This window comes from Gekko japonicus, unplaced genomic scaffold (genome assembly GCF_001447785.1).
Source record: "Gekko japonicus isolate JY-2015 unplaced genomic scaffold, Gekko_japonicus_V1.1 scaffold103, whole genome shotgun sequence".
NCBI classification, from domain to species: Eukaryota; Metazoa; Chordata; class Lepidosauria; order Squamata; family Gekkonidae; genus Gekko; species Gekko japonicus.
The window spans coordinates 1,865,136-1,887,976 of NW_015160210.1; the positions used below are offsets into that span (position 1 = coordinate 1,865,136).

Below are 22,841 nucleotides of genomic sequence, written 5' to 3' on the forward strand. Positions count from 1 at the left end.
TCCAGAAAGCTTTTGATAGAGTTCCTCATCAAAGGCTCCTAAGTAAGCTCAAAAATCATGGGATAAAAGGACTCTGTGGATCAAAAACTGGCTAATTAATAGGAAACAGAGTGGAGGGTGGTAAGCACTGGAGTACCACAGGGATCAGTATAGGGTGCTTTTTAACTTGTTTATTAATGATTTGGAGTTGGGACTAAGCAGTGAAGTGGCTAAACTTGTGGATTACATGAAATTGTTCAAGGTGGTGAGAACCAGGGAGGATTGTGAGGCATTCCAAAGGGATCTGTAAAGGATGGGCGAGTGGACATCAACATGGCAAATGGGGTTCAATGTGGCCAAGTGCAAAGTGATGCAAATTGGAGGCAAAAAATCCTAACTATAAATACACATTGATGGGGTCCAAACTGGCAGAGACTGACCAAGAGAGTGATCATGGAGTTGTAGTAGAAAACTCACTGAAAATGTCGAGACAGTGTGCGACTGCAATAAAAAAGACCAACGCTATGCTGCGGATTATTAGGAAGGGAATTGAAAACAAATCAGCCAGTATCATAATGCCCCGTATAAATCGATGGTGCAACCTCATTTGGAATATTGTGTACAGTTCTGGTCACCACACCTCAAAAAGGATATTATACCATTATAAAAAGCGCAGAAAAGGGCAACTAGAATGATAAAAGGGTTGGAACACTTTCCCTATGAAGAAAGGTTAAAACGCTTGGGGCTTTTTAGCTTGGAGGGGTGAGTGTTCTCTGTAAGTGCTGTAACACTCAGCACTTGGACAGCTGAGGGGTGACATGATCGAGGTTTGTAACATTATGCATGGGATAGAGCAGTTTGAGAAAGAAGTACTTTTCTTCCTTTTTCACAATACAAGAACTTGTGGGCACTCCATGAAATTGCTGAGCCATCAGGTTAGAACGGATAAAAGGAACTACTTCACCCAAAGAGTAATTAACATATGGAATTCACTGGCACAGGAAGTGGTGGTGGCTACAAGCATGGATGGCTTCAAGAGGGAATTAGATAATATGGAGCAGAGGTCCATCAGTGGCTATTAGCCACAACAAATAGATAGGAACTCTCATTCTGGGGCAAGTGATCCACCGTATTCTTGGTGCTTGGGGGGGGGCAACAGTGGGAGGGCTTCTAGTGTCCTGGCCCCACTTGTGGACCTCCTGATGGCACCTGGTATTTCTGGCCACTGTGTGACAGAGTGTTGGACTAGATGGGCCTTTGGCCTGATCCAACAATGGTTTCTATTATGTTCTTATTAACAAAATATTTCTATTGAAAATCCTTTCCTGCATTCTGTACATTCAGCAGTTCCTGTGTTTTAAAATGTGCTCCAGTGAATATGGCAGCATTATTTAATCTCCCAAGCTTTTGTCTGTCTGCACTGATTAATCTTGATTTGTAATACACCATATCCTTAGATTCTGTGTTCTTTCACAATAGTGATCCTGTTGCCCAGCAAGGCACTTAATGTGCTCTTATGAACTATAACTCAGAAGTTATGACATGGACTATGTAAAGATATGATTAAGGGACTGTACTGCAAGGTGACCCCATATGATGCCAGTTGAGACTGCACACCTGAGAGAAGAAAACCTTCCTTTGCGTTGATGTTCCAGTGGCTCTTCACAGTTACCTGCCCTCTAACTTACTGTGAGATGGACCAGTTCCTTTGTCTGCATAACGCCATACCATGCCCAAGCATGAGGACAGAAAGCTCCAAACACCATTAGGAGCTCCATTTGAGACACATAGGCAACCCCTTTCCCCCTCCTCCAGCTACCTACAACTCTGCACGTACTCAAGAGACTCTCCCTGCAGTTGCTTGGCAACTGATTGATTGCCCATCAACGACCCGGCTAGGGCCACCAAGAGACAATAGCCCTAGCCGGATGAGTCAATTATCCTCCATCCAGGTGCCAGTCCCCAGATTAAGTTACTAGCTCTCAATATTGACCAACCCCTAGCTCTCCTCCCCCTTTCCTTCCACCCAATAGTATGTTTTATGGGATGGACTAACAGGAGATGTCACAGGGGTGTGTGGCAAGCCTAGCATGCTCCCCCACATTATAAAAGGTGCTACCCGATCACATAGTCTCTCTACTACGACCCCTATCTAAGCTTTATACCTCTCATGTCCAGCTTGCTATCCCATTACCCTCCCTCCATCTTTGACTCTAGGTCTGCGCAGCCAGAGTCCCACGTGTTCCCTGCCGGTTCAGGACACATGCTCCTTATTTTCAATCCCCCCCCTCCATTGGAACGTTTCATTCAGCGAGGACAGGTAACTATTGCCCAACCAATGACTATCCTGCTAATGCAAATGTGCTTATGATCTATCTTTATTTCTTAGAATCTGTATAAGTGCTTGTGTATTGTTTGAAATCTCCTCTAGTAAAAGACATATTTTATCAATTAAAGTCTCCATGTCTGTTCTGGTAACTACAGTAAAGGTGGGACTTCTGTATACAATGGTGTTCGCTCCCTAAATTTGCCTATTGTCAATTAATAATCAAAAATTCCCCAATATTAACTAAGAAATCAAGGCAATTTGGCTAACAATCCCCAGTGTGTAACTTCCCATGTGTTTCCTGGTGCCTGCCTGCATTTTTTATCAAAGGAGGAAGTCAATCCTGGCATTCTTCCATCTCACTGGAGTAGAAGGTCCTTCAGGAGACTGCAGGAAACACCCATTCAGAAATAAGTTGACCCCTCACAGGAGGCTGACTGACTTGGAACCTCATGATTTCTTTCATGTTGCATAGCACCCTTTCTCAAACTTCCTAAAGTGCACATAGGCTTAAAATAGTTGAGAGTGCCTTTTGTTATCCTATAAAAACTCGAATCAGCTTTCTTCTTTTGAGGCTAGATGTCACTATATGTAATTTTCAATGTGGCTCCATCCATGGATGCTTAAATCTGGAGACTAGGGAAGAAAGACAGCACTTGACTTCCGGTTGCAGTGCAGCGCCACGGATGCGGTGGAGGCTCGCTCCTTAGCCGCGCCGGCTTTTTCGCTCTAAAGTAAGGGGGTCTCAAGTGATTTGAGGCTCCTCTGGCCTCTAGGCAGCGGGTCCAGAGCAAGGGGCTTAACCTGGCACTTCGCAAAACGGCAGCATACCGAAGAGAGCCAGGGCTTGCCTCCAGCACCAAGCGGAATGAAGAGACCCACAGAAATGTAAGTCGCAGCTATCGCTACCGAGCAAGGGGGGGTTAGAAACCCAGCCAAATATTGACTTAAGAGACTGTGAATAACTTTCTACAGGACAACTGTGATACGCTTCCAAGCCTGGATATTTGCCTTCCTAGCTTTAAACTTTAAAGAGCTTTAAACTTGTTGGCGGGAGGTTCCCCCCCCCAGCCAAGGCTCTTTGCAGCTAACTACAGGAATCTCCATTTTGTTGAGTTTAAAGAGACAGAAGGCTAGGAAGAGCACTTTTTCTTTCTTTCAGCAACTAATAGCAATAAGCAACATAGGAATACAGAATCTTCTAAGAAAGTTGGTTCATCTTTGCAACGCACCCAATTTTTTTCCTTTCTAATTAGCAACGCTCCCAATTCTTGGTTTCAACATCGCTCTGTTTGGCATTGCAACGTACTCAATATTTGTAATTTTTTCTTCTTTTTCTCTTGTGACTATATAGAAGGTACTTTAAATTGAAGAACTCAGTTCATATCTGTTTAGCCACCTTCACAGTATTGGATATATTTATTTATTTATTTATTTATTAAGATTTATACCCCGCCCTCCCCGCAGAGCGGGCTCAGGGCGGCTTACAAGGGGCAAAGCCCATATAAAACAGATAAAAGCAATAAAAACATTAATAACAATAACAATTGTACTCATTTAACAAGATGGTCTCCGGATACATGCCAGATGGTAGATAGACAGTTCTCCAAGGATGATGTTATCATATAGCTCAGCCAGGTAAATCCAGTGGTATCGGTTATGCAGAAGTTGTGGCAGATCTTCCCGGGCCATCCTTAACCCCGATGTTGTCCACCTCATTGGTGGAGGTGGTAGTGGTGGCCCCTATGTGAAAGCCTGGTGGAAGAGCTCCGTCTTACAGGCCCTGCGGAATTGCATCAGGTCCCACAGGGCCCTGATCTCCTCCGGGAGCTCGTTCCACCAGGTAGGGGCCTGAAAAGGATCTGGCCCTAGTCGTGGTGAGCCTTGCCTCCCGGGGGCCTGGAACCACCAGGCGATGTTGTGCCCTGGACCGAAGTGCTCTTGGGGGTATATATGGGGAAAGGTGGTCCCTCAGGTAAGTCGGACCTCAACCATATAGGACTTTAAAGGTAAGTACCAGCACTTTGAAGCGGATTCGGTATGCTATTGGCAGCCAGTGCAGCACTTTCAGTCCAGGCAGGACGTGCTCCCACTTGGGGAGACCCATCAACAGCCTGGCCGCCGCATTCTGCACTAGCTGCAGCTGGACCCGCCCCAAAGGCAGCCCCATGTAGAGAGCGTTACAGTAGTCTAGCCTCAAGGTGACCGTCGCATGGATCACTGTAGCCAGGTCGTCGCGGCCAGGGAAGGGAGCCAACTGCCGAATCAGCCTAAGATGATAAAATGCCGATATGGCAGTGGCTGCCACCTGGGCCTCCATAGTTAAGGAGGGATCCAGAAGCACTCCCAAACTCCTAACCTCCGACGCTGGCACCAAAGGCGCCCCATCAAAGGTCGGGAGAGGGAGCCCCAACCCTGGTCCATTCCGACCCAGGCACAGGACCTCTGTCTTCGCTGGATTTAGTTTCAGCTGGCTCAGTGTGAGCCACCCAGCCACGGCCTGTAGTGCCCGGTTCAGATCTTCTGGGTCGGAGCCTGACCGGCCGCCCAACATCAGATAGAGCTGGGTGTCATCAGCATATTGATGGCAACCCAGCCCAAATCTCCTGGCAATCTGGGCGAGGGGGCGCATGTAGATGTTAAACAACATCAGGGAAAGCACTGCCCCCTGAGGCACACCACATTCAAGTGGGTGCCTCCGGGCTACTGCTGTTCCCCTATCGCCACCCTCTGTCCCCGACCTTGGAGAAAAGAGGCAAGCCATTGAAGAGCGAGCCCCTGTATCCCCACGTCGGCGAGGCAGTGGGTCAGCAACTGGTGGTCGACCATGTCAAACGCGGCCGACAGATCTAACAACAACAGTGCCGCCACACCGCCTCGATCCAGATGCCTCCGAAGGTCATCAGTCAGGGCAACCAGCACTGTCTCTGTCCCAAGACAGAAGCGTCATCCAGAAAGCTCTGAAGCTGTGTCGCCACCGCCCTCTCAATCAATTTGCCTAAATATACTGGGAAAAAATGTTTTCTTTTACTTCCACTCCTCCACTCATTAGGAGCTTAACCTAGTAGCACAGGTGTGCACAGGTATTACTTATTTGGTAATAAAATTATAATTGGACTTTAAGGATAAAATATAGCAGTAATAAGATCTGTTTTGCAATTGTATAGCCTTTAGTATAGTTATAGCATAGTTAGAGTATTCAATTATAATTGGGCTTCTGGGTTAAAATGTAGTATTAATAAGGATTTGTTTTGTAGTCTCAGCATTTAGTATAGTATCGAGAACAGTTTACAGAAGGAAAAAAGGGGGGGAGGAATCAAAAAAGAAAGAAAATGTCTGGTCCAAATAGACCTCTTCCCAAAATATCTTCTAGCTCTCCAGGGACCATTAAATCAGTAGCAGCTAGCATATCTCCTGCTGCAATGAAAGATCTTCAAACTTTAATTCAGGAAACTATAACAGCAGCAATAATAGAAGTGGTGGACCCAATCAAGGAGGCTATGAAAGACATGTCTCAACAACTGTCAAATACAATGGATGATTTACAGAAACATCTTACAGAGAACACTCAAAAAATAACTGAACGTAACAACATAATTAGGAAGAATGAAGAGAACAAGCAGAAAAGGAATTACAAACAATTGACTTAATGCAAATTGTGTTGGAACAAGATCTTGTAGGAATGCAGCTTGACAAAGTGGCATTCATATTAAGGTTCCAAAATATTCCTGAAGATAAAGATGAAGAATTGAGGAAGAAGATGTCGCACATCATAGTGAATTATATAGAATCCGATTACTCAGATAAGGTTTTAGAGGAAATTGATACTGCATACAGGATGAATTCGTCATATGCCAGGAGAAACCAGTTCCCAAGAGAGGTGCATGTGAGATTCCATAAGAGAACGCTAAGAGAGGAAATTCAAAAAAATTCAAATAAAACTCCATTATACATAGACAACACAGAAATAAAAATCCTAAAGGGAATTCCTTGGAGAGTCAGGAGAAAAAGAAGGGAATACTGGGATCTAACAACAGCTCTAAGGAGAAATGAAATCACTTATAGATGGGTACTTCCAGAAGGGAAAAGATTCAAAATTAACTCAACCTTCAAAGCAGAGAACTTCCTTAAAACATATGGACCAGAACTTGTAATGGAAGAACGAAGTGTAGAAACCTCAGAAGAAGAAGAGGATTATGTCTCTCAAGGCCCTTCAGCATCTACTTCAGAAATAAGAACTGCTAAGGCGGAAAAATCAGTCTCTGAGAAGGAACACAAGAAAGAAGCGTATAAGAGACTCACAAGAAAACAAAAGAGAGAAGAACAGGAAAAAGGATTACAGACTAGACTTTAGAATGGACAAGAAAAAGATAAAAATAATTTCAATAAACGTAAACGGTCTGAACGCACCCCAGAAAAGAAAGCGGATTTTTCAGCAACTTAAAAAAACTAACTCTGATATTATACGTCTGCAGGAGACACACATTAAGCGTGCAGGCCAAAAACATCTTCAAATTAAAAAATTTGGAAATACATTTATTGCTGCTGATAAGAAAAAGAAATAGGTCTAGCAACATATGTTAAAGAACATCTTCAACCAGAGTTAATATATGCTTCAGAAGATGGGCGAATCCTCTTAGTTCAACTACAAAGGCAATCTAAGAAGATGCTTCTCGTAAACGTCTATGCTCCAAACCAACACCAAGAGAAATTTTATAAGTCATTACATGACTTGATTGGTAGATATGAACATGACAAATTATGTATCATTGGAGACTTTAATGCAGTGTTCAATAGAACAGTAGATAGAAAATCGGAAAAAGGGAAATTGGAGTAATGAACTTCCACCAGCATTTTATAAATTAATGGAAGAAAACTCAATTGATGCGTGGAAAGCGAGAAACCCATACAAACAAGATTTCACATTCCATTCGGCGAGACATGACTAGAATAGACATGTGTTGGATCTCAGCTACAATGACGAATGACATTCTTGAAGCAGAAATACTCCCGGCATCATTTGCAGATCATAACCTTATTACTCTTGAGTTGCAAGACACTCCTAAAAAAAACAGGTGGACACTAAACTCTACCATTTTAAAGAATGAAAATTTCATAACACAAACTAAGAAAGAATTTCCATTGTTCTTTCAAACCAACATTCAAACAGGAATTTCGATGAACATTCTTTGGGACGCCTTTAAAGCATATGCAAGAGGACTGATGATTAAAGTAACAGCACACCTTAAAAGGCAAAGACAAGAAAAATATTTGACAATTCTAGAACAAATTAAACAAGGCAAGATGAAAGAAGATCTCCAAAACGACCAGAAGAAGATTAAACTTAAACTTTTACAACATCAAATGAACTGTCTGTTAACACAAGAAATCGCAAAAAAGTTAATGTATGCAAAATAAAATTATTTTGAAAACGCTAACAAGCCTACCAGATGGTTAGCATACAGTTTAGTAAGGAGAGGGAAAGAAGAGGGAAAGAAGATATATAAAAACCCTTAAAAATGAGGCAGGAGAAGAGAAAAATAAATTAGAGGACATTTAAAAAATTGTGAAAATATTATATGAAAAGCTGTATAAAAATACGGAAGCAACACAACAATAAGTTAAGAATTACCTTGATAACCATAGACCAAAAATCTGTACAGAAGACCAGAGGAAAATATTAAATCAAACAATAACAGTGGCTGAAGTCACAAAAGCACTAAATAACCAAAAAAGGGAACACCCCTGGGCAATACAGACTTCCAACAGAGTTTTACCACGTTTATGAAGATCAATTGGAACATCCCTTAAAGCTAGTATGACAAAATATAGTGTTCGAAGAAGAAATACTGCAATCCTGGAAAGAAGCACAGATATCACTAATACCCAGACAGAATTCGTATGGAACAGAGATTAAAAATTACAGACCAATTTCTCTTTTAAATGTAGACTACAAGATTTATGCCTCCATCTTAGCAACAAGAATGAAAAGAGTCCTGTCAGAGATGATTCATCGAGATCAAGCAGACTTCCTCCCTAAAAGACAAGTACGTCATAATGTGAGGATAATACTGAACGTCTTAGAATATTATGAAGCCCATCCAGAAAAGCAAATGGCGTTAATTTTTTTTAGAGGCAGAAAAAGCCTTTGATAACGTTAACTGGAACTTTATGCTAGAACTTCTGAAACATGCGCAGGTAGGGATGGACTTCTACAAAATGGTTAGAGTAATATATAGCTAAAATATGTGTTAATGGAGACTTAACTCATATGGTTAAAATAAACAAAGGTACCAGACAAGGTTGCCACCTGTCACCACTATTGTTTATCCTGACTCTTGAAGTACTAATTGATCAAATTAGAGCAGATTGCCAAATTAGCGGTTTGAAATTGAAAAGAGAACAATATAAACTCTTAGCTTTCGCGGACGACCTGGTCTTTATTTTGGAAAATCCATTAAACTCAATTAATAGATTAATAGCGGTTATACAAGAAGTAGCTGGATTTAGAATCAATTGTAACAAAACAAAAATGTTGGTAAAAATATGACAAAGACTCAAGCAGAACATCTACAAGAGCAAGATGGATTAGAAATTCGGAAGAAGATTAAATACTTGGGAATAAATGTAACTAATAAATGTAGTTCTTTGATGGGAAATAATTACATGGAACTTTTAAAAGAAACTAAGAAAGATCTAGAAAACTGGAAGGGACTTCAAATATTTTTAATGGGGAGAATAGCCATCATCAAAATGAATATACTTCCAAAATTGTTATTTTTATTTCAAACGATACCAATCATCCCGAACCAAAGCTACTTTAAAGAACTAGACAAAATTATGACTCATTTTATATGGCAAGGAAAAAGGCCAAGGATTAAATTTAAATTACTTCAAGAAGCTAAGAATGGTAGTGGCTTTGCCCTTCCAGAATGGTCTCTATATTATAAGGCAGCAGCGCTAGTGTGGATTAAAGAGTGGATAACATTAGATGACAATAGGCTTTTGAAACTAGAAGGCCACAACTTACTTTTAGGATGGCATGCATTCGTTTAGTATAAAAAAGCCGCTATGCATAAATATTTTAAACAGCACTGGATTAGAGCCTCACTGTTAAAAGTTTGGGAACAAATTCAAAATCGATTTTATACCAAGACACCAAGATAGGTGGCTCCATTAGAAGCCATTACAAAGCCAAATATATACGAAGAGGGAATTGCAGTAAGGTATCATGACCTGCTAGATACTAAACAAGAACTTAAAACAATACAAAGCCACAATTGGTGGCAAAAAGTACAAAATGAGTCAAGAGTCAGTAAAGATAAATCAGTAGGCTTTTATAATACTCATTTAGAAATAGATAAGATCTTGATGTATGCTGATCAGAAATTTATTTTAAAAATGTATAATTTGCTACTAGAAGATAAAATGCAAGATGAAGTGGTTAAGTCATTTATGATAAAATGGGCTCAAAATTTGGGACATAATGTAAAGCTGGAACAATAGACCCAGATTTGGAAAAAAGGCATAAAAATCACACGAGCGATTTCTTATAAAGAAAATATTTACAAGATGTGCCATAGATGGTATACCACCCCCGATATCCTCTCAATAATAGATTCCAAATGTTCAAACCTATCATATGTGGTGGAAATGTGAAAAGGCTAAGACATAGGGCATGGATACACAAGGTAATAGAGAAAACTATAAAAAAATTCTATCCCCTTTACTCCAGAAGTATTTTTGGTAAATTTTATTTCTAAACAATATAAGAAAAATGATCTTGTAAGTGAAACTCAGAAACAACTTTCGGTAAGAAAGAAACATCTGGAGCCAATGTGACCCCATTATGTCGAAAACTCAAAAATGGGGGGTCACAAGTGAGCGCCAGCAATTTGCTCATCCTCCTGGCAGAGGTGACTGTGATTAAAAAGGCTGTCTTCCACGACAGGAGCTGCAAGCTACAAGTAGCCATCGGCTCGAAAGGCTTGTCCGCAAGTCTTGTAAGCACCATGGGCAGGTCCCATGCTGGTGTAGGGCCATGCAATGGAGGAAAAAGGTAGGTCAGGCCCTTAAGAAACTTTTTGGCCTGCGGGTGGGGGAAAACAGAGTAAACATCAATTGGTGGGTGGTTGGCTAAAATTGCAGCCAAATAGACCTTCAACAAGGTACAAATGAGGCACAAGTCCGAACGGAACAACAGAAGCCAAAAATCGCCATCAGATTGGATGGGGGTGGCGGCAATCCCAACGACGTAAAGTGGGACAAGAATTTTCTTCACTTCCCTTCGTAGGACACTCGAGTGGGCGGCTTACGATAGTTCAGTATGACATGGTCTATCCTGTCTTTGAACTTCAGAAGAGGATCCTCCAAGCCGTGAGCTTGAGAAGCTGCACGTTGTGATGCAGAATCTGCCCCTTCCCTGCAAGGAGGAGATCCACGACTGGAGGAAAATGTATGAAGGAGCCCTTGGAGAGATGGAGCAAAATGGGGAACCAATGTTGCCAGGGCCACCATGGACTCACTAAGAGGCAACAAGGTTTCTCCTGCATTATTTTGACTAATACTCTGGAGATTAGTGGAATCGGAGGGAAGAGGAACATGTACATGCGTGACCATGGGACAAGGAGACCGTCACCTAAAGACGGGATCGATCCCTGCTCTTGAACAGAACAGACGACATTTCCTGTTGTGGCGTGTAGCAAACGCGTCCATCTCCGGATGGCCCCATAGGTGAAAAATTGACTGGAGGTATTGCCAGTTGATCTCCCATTCGTGCTCCGATGCACCACCCCTGCTCAGGAAGTCTGCTTGGACGTTCAGAGTCCCCAGGAGATGGGCTGCTTTCAGGGATGTGCACCACGACAGACAGTCTTCCCATATTTCCAGGACTAGACAATATAGTTCCCTGGATACCATGCCTCCCTGTCTGTTGATATAGCAGAAGGCTGTGGTGTTGTCCGTGAGGACAGTGACTATCTGCCAAGCCACAAGGTGTCGAAAGGACCTGAGTGCATACTGAACTGCCAACAGTTCTAGGAAATTGATGTGGTGGTGGGCTACTTGGGATTCCCCGACACAAAGTCCTTTGAGATGTGCGCCCCATCCCCAAAGGGATGCGTCTGTGGTTAACGTGAGTGTAGTCTGGGGTGGGTGGCTCTCGCTAGGAGATTCGCAGGGTCTGTCCACCGGAGTAGGGAGTGTAGGACAGGCTGTGGGATGACTAGACGGAGGGATTGGGGATGACGTTGTGGACAGAACCTCCTGACAAACCACAGCATTGCATGCGTAGTCTGGCACAGACAATGACATTGGCGGTAGCTGCCATCAAGTCTAGCTGGACTTGCTTTACAGTGGCCGTTCCCATATCGCGTACACGATTCACTAGATTGAAAATGCCTCTGCGGAGGGAGGGAGGCTTTGCATACGACAGAATCCAGAATAGCTCCTATAAACTGCGCTCTCATGGCAGGGAGGAGCATTGACTTTTGTAAGTTCACCTTGATTCCCAAGGATTTTAGGACAGTCAAGGTTAGTTCGACATGGGTGAGCAGGGCTTCCGAGTCTGCCACTAGTAGCCAGTCGTCGATATAGGGAAAAACCTGGATGCCCTTGAGGTGGAGGTGTGCCACTATGACCACCATGATTTTGTGAAGACCCGAGGGGTCGTGGACAGTCCAAACGGGAGGGCTTTGTATTGGAAATGTCTGTTGCCTACCACAAAACAGAGGAAAATGCAGTGTGTAGGATGAATGGAGACATGAAAGTAAGCATCTTTGAGGTCCAAGGTCACCATCCATGTCCTCGGGCTTAGGAGTGGAAGGATGGTCTGTAGCATTGTCCTCTGAAATTTTTTGTAGAGGATGAGGCAGTTTAGGTTTCTGAGGTCCATGATTGGACAGACGCCTCCGTCCTTTTTCGGTACCATGAAGTAACGAGAGTAGAAGCCTGGGCTAATGGCACTGGCTCTATAGCATCTTTTTGGAGAAGGAATTGAACCTCCTGTAAGAGGACGACAGAAAGGTGTGACAACGATGTGAGCAGTTGTAGGGATGGGGGAGAACTCTATAAGGTATCCCGACTAGATTATGGAAAGGACCCAGCGGTCCGATGTGATGAGACTCCAGGCCGAAAGATAGGGGGTTAAACAAGTAGGGAACAATGGAATGGAGGTTTAGATCTAGATTGGGAGGCAGACAAGAATTTAGGCCTTCCCATATAAGGGCAAGATGAACTACTCAATGATCTTTGCCAATAAGACTCAGAAGGAAATTTTGACAAGGGTCTACGGGACCACTGTTTGGTCTAAATTTTGCCTTTGCTATGTTTGGTGGTAGGTGAGACACCCAGACTACAGGATGTCTTGATGCTCTTATCCAGCTCTTGAAGCACAGGGTCTGTGGTAGACCTGAAGAGGCCATCACCTTCAAAGGGAAGAACTTCAACAATAGTTTTTGTATCTGGCTGTAAGAGCGTAGCCATGCATGCTGACGTAAAGCGACCGACGACATGAGGGTCTTAGCTGCGGACTCCAGCAAGTGTTTGGAGACATTAAGTTGGTGCTTAGCCAGAAGCATACCTTCCTTCTGGATCCATTTAGCCTGATGACTGCTGTCACTCGGGAGAGTAGAGAGAAGTTCTGACATTTGTTCCCATAGGGCAAACTGATAGCACCCCATGCAGGCACCTTGTGATTGCCCTTGACTCAATGAGGCAAGCGAAGCGGCTCTAGACTGAGTGTCAGTCTCAGTTCAGTGAGGACTCGATGCTTTATCGAGAGAGCCTTTCTTGTGCTTCTTATGCTTGCTGAGTTGAATGTCCTTGTCCATCTTCCGGATCTTGGAAGGGTCATGGGCTTCGGACTGTTGCGCCTGAAACGGGCGCTTGGGCACAGATTTTTCGGCATCAATCGGGGCCAATGTTGAAGACAGAGCGGCTGCCGATTCCGATGCGAGCGTCGACATCGAGGCGTGCCCGGCCTTCTCTTGTGACAAAGACGCCACCGAGACAGCGCTGCTTCCATTAGCGCCACACGGAGTCTTGCTGCCTGATTCTTCCTGGTCTGTTTTGAGAACTTGAAACAGTGGGAGCAAGAGTCAACACAGTGCAATTCCCCGAGGAACAGGAGACAAAGAGAGTGTCCGTCGTAGGGGGCAATTTTTCTGCCACAATTCCAGCACCGTTTGAAGAAACCCCACCACACGGCCATAGGCCGGAGGGAGGCGAAGAGAGTGTTTCCGCGGAGGCGGAGATAGTACAAACAGAAAACTAACTAACTAAATAACTTTCCTTAACTAACTAACCAAGATAAGAAGAAAAAGAAGGCCTAAAGCCAACAAACTTTACCGACTGAGGCGTAGAGGTCCTACCAGTGTGGCGGTCAGAAGAGAACTGGCGGGATCCTCGTGCCCTCCCCCTAGTCATGCACAGTGGAGCCCGGCACATGTCCGGGAAGCGGGCATGAAAATCCCTTTTGCTTTCCATTATACCGATCGGGGTCGGCGCAGGCGCACTATATCCCAAAGGTGTGATGCACAGAGACCACAAAGAAGATCTAGAGATCTGAGCAAATATAAGTATAATTTTCTTTCCCTTTTTGTTTATATAACCTGTAAAAAGAGAAATGTTAAAATGAAGAAACAGTTCAATAATTACCACTGGAAAATGTAAAATATGGCAAAAAAAATTTTTTCCCAGAAACTATTATCTCCCCGCCCCGCATATATTTATGTTTTGTATGTGATGTATGTTTGTTCGTTTTATGTTAAAATAAAGGAAAGAAATATTTTTTTAAAAAATCTGGTGACTAGGGTTGTCATTCCCCTGGTTGCACTGGGGAAATCCTTGATTTTCAGGGCTTCAGCCCACCGCCAGCTAGCTGGTTGCCAGGGGAAGCCCGACTCCAGAACAGAGATGTTGCCTTGCAATGTCCCCAGTGTGATGATGTCTCACGGGGGGGCACTCTGGTATTTGGGCAAACTCTATGGTCTTAGGCTGAAAAAACCATAGAGTTTGCCCAAATATCGAAGTGTCCCCTGCGCAACATCCCTGCCCATTCCAGAACGTCCCCACAAAGTCCCCCCCCTTACCAGAGCAAAACCTGGCAACCCTACTGGAGACTGGGGCCATGCACAGACATAACAGATCTTTCAACAAATCTGAGAAAAGGCCCTGGTCTGCAGAAATATCTGAAATCAAATACACATGTATTTGGTGACATTAACCCTCTCAAATGATAAAAAGGAGCACCTGTAGCTTTAAGGTCAGTGGCTGTTGCTTGGCAACTACAACAGCATTCAAGCCTTGGTTTCTGTCAGTAAAAGACAGGGAAAGAGGCAGGGTCCTTTTCAGGGCTGTTTGGTCCTTTGAGAGGGGTCTCATTGGAGCCAGGCCCAACAGCAGCCATTAGGTGACTTACCCAACTCGCATGACTCATCCAGGTCCAACTGCTTCCTACTGTTCCAACAGCAGCTACTCCACAAAAACCAGTATAGTGGTTAGTGTTTCAGACTAGGAACTGAGAGACTCAGGTTTGAATCCCCACTAGCCCATGGAAGCTCACTGGGGAGTGACTTTGGCCCAGTCACACACTCTCAACCTAAGCTAACATGGAGGAAAGGAGAATGATGTAAACTTCTTTGGTTCCACATTGTGGAGAAAAGCAGAATAAAAATGAAATAAATATATCTGATGCTGGGGGCCAGATCAAAGTGGGTTGGTTGGTGAATGAGGAGAAAAGGAAGCAGGGAAAGGGGAGAAGCTATGGGGGTTTTCCGGGAAGGAAAAGATGAAATAGTGGGAAGAAGAAATATCTAATTCTCAATGTGTCCTAATGTGTGGATACTTAAATTCAGAGACAGGAGCCATGGACAAACAAGACAAACCTTTTTTACAAACCAGAAAAAGTCCCTGGTTTGAAGAAGAAATCTGGAAACAAAACTGTTAAATAGTGGGTTCTGTGGATGAGCAGGCTCGAGTCCAGTGATCAGCTCAACTTTATTTGTGATTGCAGCAAGAGCAAGACCAGACCCCAGAGCCACAGCTCTGTTAAACAGCATGCAATTGCCACACCCAAACATACCTAACTCCCAGTGGTAGGCTATTTACATAACATTACTATTTGATTGGTTAGTTCCAGAGTCCTGGTAGGCTATTGTTCTTGTGCTCCAAGCTCAACCAGTCTCTGGTGTGACATACCTGGAATGGGTCAGTCCCAATACATAACAAAAACAAAACACCAGGGGCTTTTAAAAAAATACAAGCACCCTTAGTGGCAATCACTAGGCAGCCCTTGGTTTCTGGTGGTAGAAGGCAAGGGCCAAGGCCTTCTCCAGGCCTGTTTTGACCTTTGAGGAAGGAGTCATTGGGGCCAGGCTTTGCTGCAGCAACTACCTGGCAACTTGCTACTACCCAACACACAGAACTAGTTCTGGCTGCTTGCTACTGTTCGACAGCTACCCCATGAAAGCACGTGTGGTGTAATGGTTAGAGTTTCATATTAGGATTTGGAAGACTCAGGTTTGAATCCCCACTCTGCCATGGGGGCTCACCTGGCAACCCTGGACCAGTTATACACACTCAGCCTAACCTCCCTCACAGAGTTGTTGTGAGGATAAAATGTAGGAGAGGAGAATAAGCCACTTTGGGTCCCCCCATTGTGGGGAAAGGTGGAGTATAAATCGAGTAAATAAATAATATTGCTGAAGATAGGAGGCAGATAAAAGGTTGGTTTGTTGGTGGGTGGGTAAGGAAAAAAGGGGAGGTCAACAGTGGGAGGGCTTCTAATGTCCTGGCCCCACTGGTGGACCTCCTGATGGCACTGGTATTTCTGGCCACTGTGTGACACAGTGTTGGACTGGATGGGCCTTTGGCCTGATCCAACATTGGCGTCTCTTATGTTCTTATGTTCTTATGAAGCAGGAAATTGTGAGGATATTTATTTTATTTATTTAAAACATTTTCAAGGAAGAAAACATTAAAATGGCATTTAAAATAATCATAGAATCACAGAGTTGGAAGGGGCCATATAGTCCAACCCCCTGCCCAATGCAGGACCAGTCTAAAACATCTCTGACAAATATTCGTCCAGCCTAAAGCATCTCTGACAAATACAGAATACATGATTCAATGAAAACATATAAATATACCAATACACACCACCAAAGCTAGTGAGATATGCCAGACAAAATAAACTCTTCACCTGCTGATGAAGATAATGATATAACAAGACAGATGAATCTCCTTGGGAAGAGAGTTCCAAAGTTTTGGGGCCACAAACAAGAAGGCTCTTTCTGGGTTTGCCTCAAATGGCAGGGGAACCTGAAACAGGACTTCTGATTATGACTGGAGTGGACTGGTAGGTTCATAAAGGAGCAGGCAGTCCTTAAGGTATGCTGACTCCAAGTGCTATAGGGCTTTGAAAATAAATAACAACACTATGAACTGAGCCAAGAAGAAAACTGGGAGGCAATATAGATGGAACAAGACTGGAGTGATATAGTCTCTACGACCCCTTCCAGTCAATATTCTGGAAATGTTAAAGGTACCCTTGGCCACCACTGCCACCTTTTTTCCCAACAGGAGGCCCAGGTCCAGCAGCAACCCCAAGCTATGAACCTGCTCCTCTAGGGAAAGTGCAATCCCATCTAGAATATATCCCATTTCCTGGGTCAAACTCCCACCCCCCACATAATTCCACCTCTGTTTTGTTGGGATTAAGTATCAGTTTGTTAGCTCTCACCCATTCCAAAACTGCCTCCAGGTGCCTGTTCATGGGTTTCACCACTTCCCTTGGGTCAGCTGGAAGTCAGAGAAAGAGCTGAGTGTCATCTGCATATTGGTGGTAACTCAGCCCAAATCTCCAGAAGACCTCTCCCAGAAGCTTTATGTAGATATTTTTTGTTTGTTTTCTGTCACCCCGTAGGGGATTTTTTTATTTGCATTTTCTATAAACTACAAAGAAACAAGGAAAGGTAACTACACACTACAGGTGAAAGTAAAGAAAAACCACTAAAAACCCAAGAGATGGTGGTCATACACAATGCTTACAAAATTAGCTTCTAATTAAATAAGCTTATACTTTGCTACGTTAAGTGAGTACACAATTCTTATTGCTTGTATTAGAATCTCCAACAAATCTGACTATATAAAGATCTCTATAGAGAAATGATTTAAATTCATTTAAAACAGAATCTAGAGAGCAATCACAACTCATTTTTTATCCTTTTTGTTTCTCAATCAGTAGCTTAATTTAGGGGCAGCCGCCCCAAGTTCAGAAACTGAGTCCACATCAAAAGGTGCCAGTACTCCTTCTTCTTTACTTCTCTTGCTGCTGCCATCTTCATCTTTATCCTCTTCACCTGCTGGACCGGCATGTTGATGTAGAAATTGGTGTGCCTTTACAACAGAGTCAATTTTTTCTTTCTTGTCTTTAAATTTGAAGAGCATGCCCTCAGGAACACTCCATCTGTAGGATACATTATTTTTCTGTAAGAACAGCGCCAAGTCTCTGTATTTCTTTCTCTTCTTCCTTACTTCAAATGGAATATCCTTCAAAACTTTTATTTCTTTGTCTTTGATTTTCAGGGTGGCTTGATCTCTTACTTGTCTCCTGGAGAATCTCACCACAATCTCACCGGGCAGATTATTCTTTCTTATGTAGTCAGAATACGATCGAATCTATTTTGTTTTGTAGAAAATCCGCTTTTAAATCTGCAACCGGACCCAATGTATCGCATATAATCTGCTTCATGTCTTCTCCTTTTGCTTCAGGGACCCCTGAAATCTTAAGACATAGCTTGCCTTTTCCATCTGTAGCTGTAAAAGTTGAGTCTCATCAGTTGCTCTCTTTTTTTCCATCACCTGCATTTGTTTTTTAAGCTTCTGGGTATTGGCATCCACTTTTTTGAGCTCTTGCTCCATTTTCTCTGTCTTTTTTGTAGTTTCATTTAACTGGCTTTGTTGTGTGTTGAACGTCTTATGGAGCGATGTCATTTGTTCCAGAAGAAAGCACAAAGCCTCAGTCAGCATACCTTGGAAGTCTATGGTAGCGTCCTGTCTACGAACAGAACTCGCTGGACTGGCATTTCCGGCAGGGAACTTCAGTTTTGATTGCTTGTCCTTCTCCTTCCTCCTCAGAGGCGCCATGTTTGAGAATTGTTTACTTTTTAGAAAAAGTTATCAAAGTCTCAAGATTTTTCAAATACGCTTGGTAAGTTCTCAAAAGCTCAATTCAGTTTTACAGTCCACCCCCCCCCCTTATAACTTCATTTATCAGTTGAGGTTTTTCTTCTTTTCGAGGGGGAGTCCCCCCCATTTATTAAGGGGAGGCTTTCAGCTTGCTTTCTGGTGTCTTCGCTTATACAATCACTCACTTTTCAGCGTAGAACTCGCCTTTCGCGTTTAACTCACCTGGCCACCAAGCGCTTGTCCTGGTGTGCGTCCCCGCATCCATTTCTGGAAATCAACGGCGGGACTGTCAGGGCAGGGATTGGCCCCCCTTCACCAGCTTTTTGCTGGAGGAAGGGCCCTCCAAGCACCCCATGGCTAGGAGCCCAACACAAGGGTTCCGGGGGGGATGTGTACCATTGCACCCCCTCCCATCTGCCGATTCAAGCATGTGTCTCCCGGAGCGCCGAGAGAACGTGGCCGCCATTGAGGGAGCCAAAACTGGAAGTCCAAGCTTTATGTAGATGTTGAACAGCACATGAGACAAGATGAAATGTTGCAGTACCCCACAAGCTAGAGGCCAAAGGATGGAGCAGCAGCCCCCAGCACCGCACATCGGAACCACTGCAGAACAGTGCTACCCAGACCCAACCATGAAAGGTATTCCAGAAGGATACCATGACTGATGATATCGAGATATGCCAAGAGGTCCAAGAGAATTAACAGGGTCACACCATCCGTCTCCTGGGCAGGTCAATCGCCCTGTTGGATGACCAAGGCAGTTTCAGTCTAATAACCAAGCCTGAAACCAGATTGGAAGGGATGCAAACAATCTGCTTCTTTTAGTAATCCCTAAAGTTGCCCTAGCATTTATATTCTGCCAGGAGGAGGAAAAGAAGAAACAGTCTGAGGAACTGCATACAGGGGAAAGTGAGGTGTCCCCTGCAAGTCCTTGCAAGTTTCCCACCATGCAACTGGGCCCCACCCAGGCTGGCAGCCAGAATCACAGGGAGTTTTCTCACAGAGGCTGTTGGGGGAGGGAAGGAAGGAAAGCTGAAGATGGAGGTCAGATAGCAGTAGGTTGCCTGGTGAGTGAAAAGGAGAGAAGAAAGCACGGAAAGGGGAGAGACTATGGGGGCTTTCACGGAAGGGAAAGAAGAAATAGTGAGAGAGGAGAAAATGCGACACACACACCCCCAGTAGTCCTTGATTTGTTTTTGAACAGAAGCTGGTTTTTAGTTGTTGTTTTTTAGAAAGGTAAAAGAATAGCATGAATGAGCATGGGAAAATAGTTCAAATAACCTTGGTTAATGCTATGTTGGAGTTACTAATTTTAGCATTTTAAGAAAGTTCAGTGTTCAGGCTATTATTAACAGTACGTATGCACCATAAATTCTGCAAAAAAGTGATAAAAATAAAACTGTAGTTCAGCCCCCCCCCCCCCCTTAGTGAGGAGTTTCTCTGAGGCTATGATGTGATGGAGGCTTTAAAACCTAGCCTGTAGATACGGTGGGGCTTTTGGGGGCTCTGCTCCCTTTCTTAAAGGTAAAGGTTCCCTTGCTCGGTACAGCCCCACAAAATACCAAGCCCAGGTAGCCCCCCCCTTCTGCAGTAAGGGCACCTGAGCTACCTGAGTCATTATGCTCCTGGGTCACTGAATGCAAACTTTTTTTGTTTTGCAGCCATGCCAAGCCCTCCTTGGTGAGCCTGTGATTAGCTGGCCAGCCACTCTGCCCTCCCAGGCTGTTGCCTGAGTCTGATGACACACAGGGCTGCTGCACTAAACCCAGCCTCTCTGCCTTTTTTTAAAAAAATGGGGCAGGTTGCTGAAACTTTCATGTTCCTCCCCTGCTGGTTTAGCTTGGCAGATTGCCACTTTAGTGCAAGTGGGATCGAGATTGGGGGGGGTTGTACCCCCACCACAGCTCTACTATTGTTGTTTCTGCTGCTGCTTCCAGATGGGCCTCAATCTCGGGCATTTGATTGTGATCAAATGCAGGACCCCTCTGAAAAGCCCCACATTGCACAGCTCAGAGGACCCCACAGCAGAAGCATGTGGGGCATTGCACATCCAGAGCTCCCAGTGATTTGGAAAGCTGCTCTCTGGCGTGCTTTCCTGGGAGCTCCAGACACGCATCTTCCCCCCACACTCACACACCTCCATGCATTTCTGCTTGCTAGCCTCACCCTGATCGAGTGCCTCCTTCCCTCTCATCTCAGCAGACGTTCAACAAACATTTTCTCTCCCCCCCACCCACGGCTCATAGGAAACTTCTTTTTCCAGGACTAGAGATGTAATTCTGTGTTTGGTCTGTGCTGAACTTTAAAAAAGAAAATGGAGGAGAGGAGAAGGGGGAAAATTGCCCCCAGGAAGTTGTCTGTGTGTGTGTCTGTGCACATGCACCTCTGTACTCTGCGCCTCCTCCTCCTCCCCCCACTCCCTTGAAGTCACACAAGCCATCCAAGATTTCCCAGCGAACGGGGGGGGGGGCACACTGGGACCCTGAGGAGAAGACTGTCGCCAGCCGGCTGCAACTCAGCCCCACAAGAAAAAAAATTGCCCCACTAGCCACAAAATCCTGGCTATGGGCCTGTTTACAAGAACACAACCACAACTATTAATACAAAACGAATTATTTAGGTCACCCTTCATTTCTTCAAGGTCTGGGTCGTTTAATTGTATCTTATGTAATCTGTGTGGGAAAGCAGTACACAGATTTTTTAAATGGGGAAAATTTCTAGTTGGATCTTTACAGTGCAAATTATTTGATTATTAGTAAATACATCCAGAAATACAACCTGAAAACCCTAAGTGCAGCCAAGCCCTGGAATACATATTTATGGCACTAACTAAACATAATTCTGTTCCAGCCATTAGCTGAAATGCACTGTGGTTACAAATTCCAAATACAAACAGCAGATCTTAGGGCAGATGCACAAGTTACATGGTCCACACATGGAACCTACAGACCAATTTCTCTTAGTTCCCAGCCAGGAATGTAATTCACAGGTACACACAAGCCCAATTTTGATTGGGATCATTACATGGGAGCAGAAGGGGCCTTTTCCACCAACCTGGGGAGCTGATATTTGCCTGTTGTCCAGAATTGCCCTTTAGTCATAATATATTCTGCATAGTACATTTGGAGGCAGCTCAGAACTGACCTTCAGCATGTGTGATAAGTCAGATCAGAAAGGTTCTTAAGCTTATTTACTAAAGAGACAGCTTTAGGACTCTGAACTGCTGATGCCAGCAATGAAACGTACCTGAAACCTGTAGCATCTCGCCCGTTCCTTTCCCATGTCTATGAACACTGTGTTCAAACGCTTCTTTTAGAGATGAACCTTTGATCTGTAGCAAATCAAAAGTGCCTCCAAAGGGCAATACAGCTAGCAACTCTTCCAAAGTAATAGTACCTGAATGGAATGGAACACTGTTTTTACAATGCAATTTATTGCAGTATCCATCACTTTAAGACAGTCTAAAGTAGAAAACAAGCTGGCTTGGACAAAGGAGTCCCGAGTTCAAATTCCTGCACCATGATGAACCTCACTGACTGGGCAAGTCACAATTTAATGCATCCTAAAACTAGGATACAAAAGTTACAGTTGCAGTGTCCCCTTAACTGGAGGTAGCCAGTGTAAAAATGATTACTGGAGAAACAGGACATTCTCCACAAAGGGACTATATAAATAATGTAGGGCTGCTTACCACATGGGATTCTTTGTAACATGAAAATGCAGCATGCTAGTTGTGGCCTGAAACATCTTCAAGGGATACAAAAGATCTATGTGGTGTGGTATGGCCCTGGTCAATGTGGAGATGCTGGAAGAGATTTTCAGCAGCCTTCACCTGGAGACTATTAAGTATATTTTTGCTCCAATTTATTTTTAAGTTTTATTTTATTTATTTGATTTATATACTGCACTCCCCACGAGCGGGCTCAGGGTGGTTTACATCAAGTTAGACAAATTGAAACAACATAAAATCACATTTAGAAGCTTCTAGTTGAATTACGTGATGTTCAAGGAAGAAAGGGGGTCCACAGTTTGGCACAACAAAAATATTACAGTGGTGAAATAAAGGGGGAAAGTTATAAGAAACCCAAAACCTAGTTAGTGTGGGAAAAGAAGAGCAAACGGAAATAGTGTTGCCTTAAAACAGCCCTAAAACTATATATACCATTAATACTTCGTTCGTCAATAGGTGCCCGTATTCCACCACCATTTACGATGCACATCGAAACATGATTCCACTCATTATCATCTGGATGTCTAAGGTTATTGTAAACCTAAAACATTCACAAAGAAAATAATTTCTATCATTTTCCACTCTTTTGCTTTAGTTTAGCTTCTAGCAACTCATTCT

At 43.7% G+C, this 22,841-nt stretch overlaps 1 protein-coding gene across 1 annotated transcript in view; it reads right to left on the reverse strand.

The window, feature by feature from the left end:
• NT5E (5'-nucleotidase ecto) overlaps window positions 1-22,841 on the reverse strand; it is a 54,344-nt gene that overhangs the window by 4,834 nt on the left and 26,669 nt on the right. The window contains exons 6-7 of the mRNA XM_015409387.1: window positions 22,656-22,764; window positions 21,740-21,889 (exon numbers count right to left, since the gene is read on the reverse strand). Of these exons, the coding sequence (XP_015264873.1) occupies window positions 21,740-21,889; window positions 22,656-22,764 (259 nt within the window). The remainder of the gene's footprint in view (window positions 1-21,739; window positions 21,890-22,655; window positions 22,765-22,841) is intronic.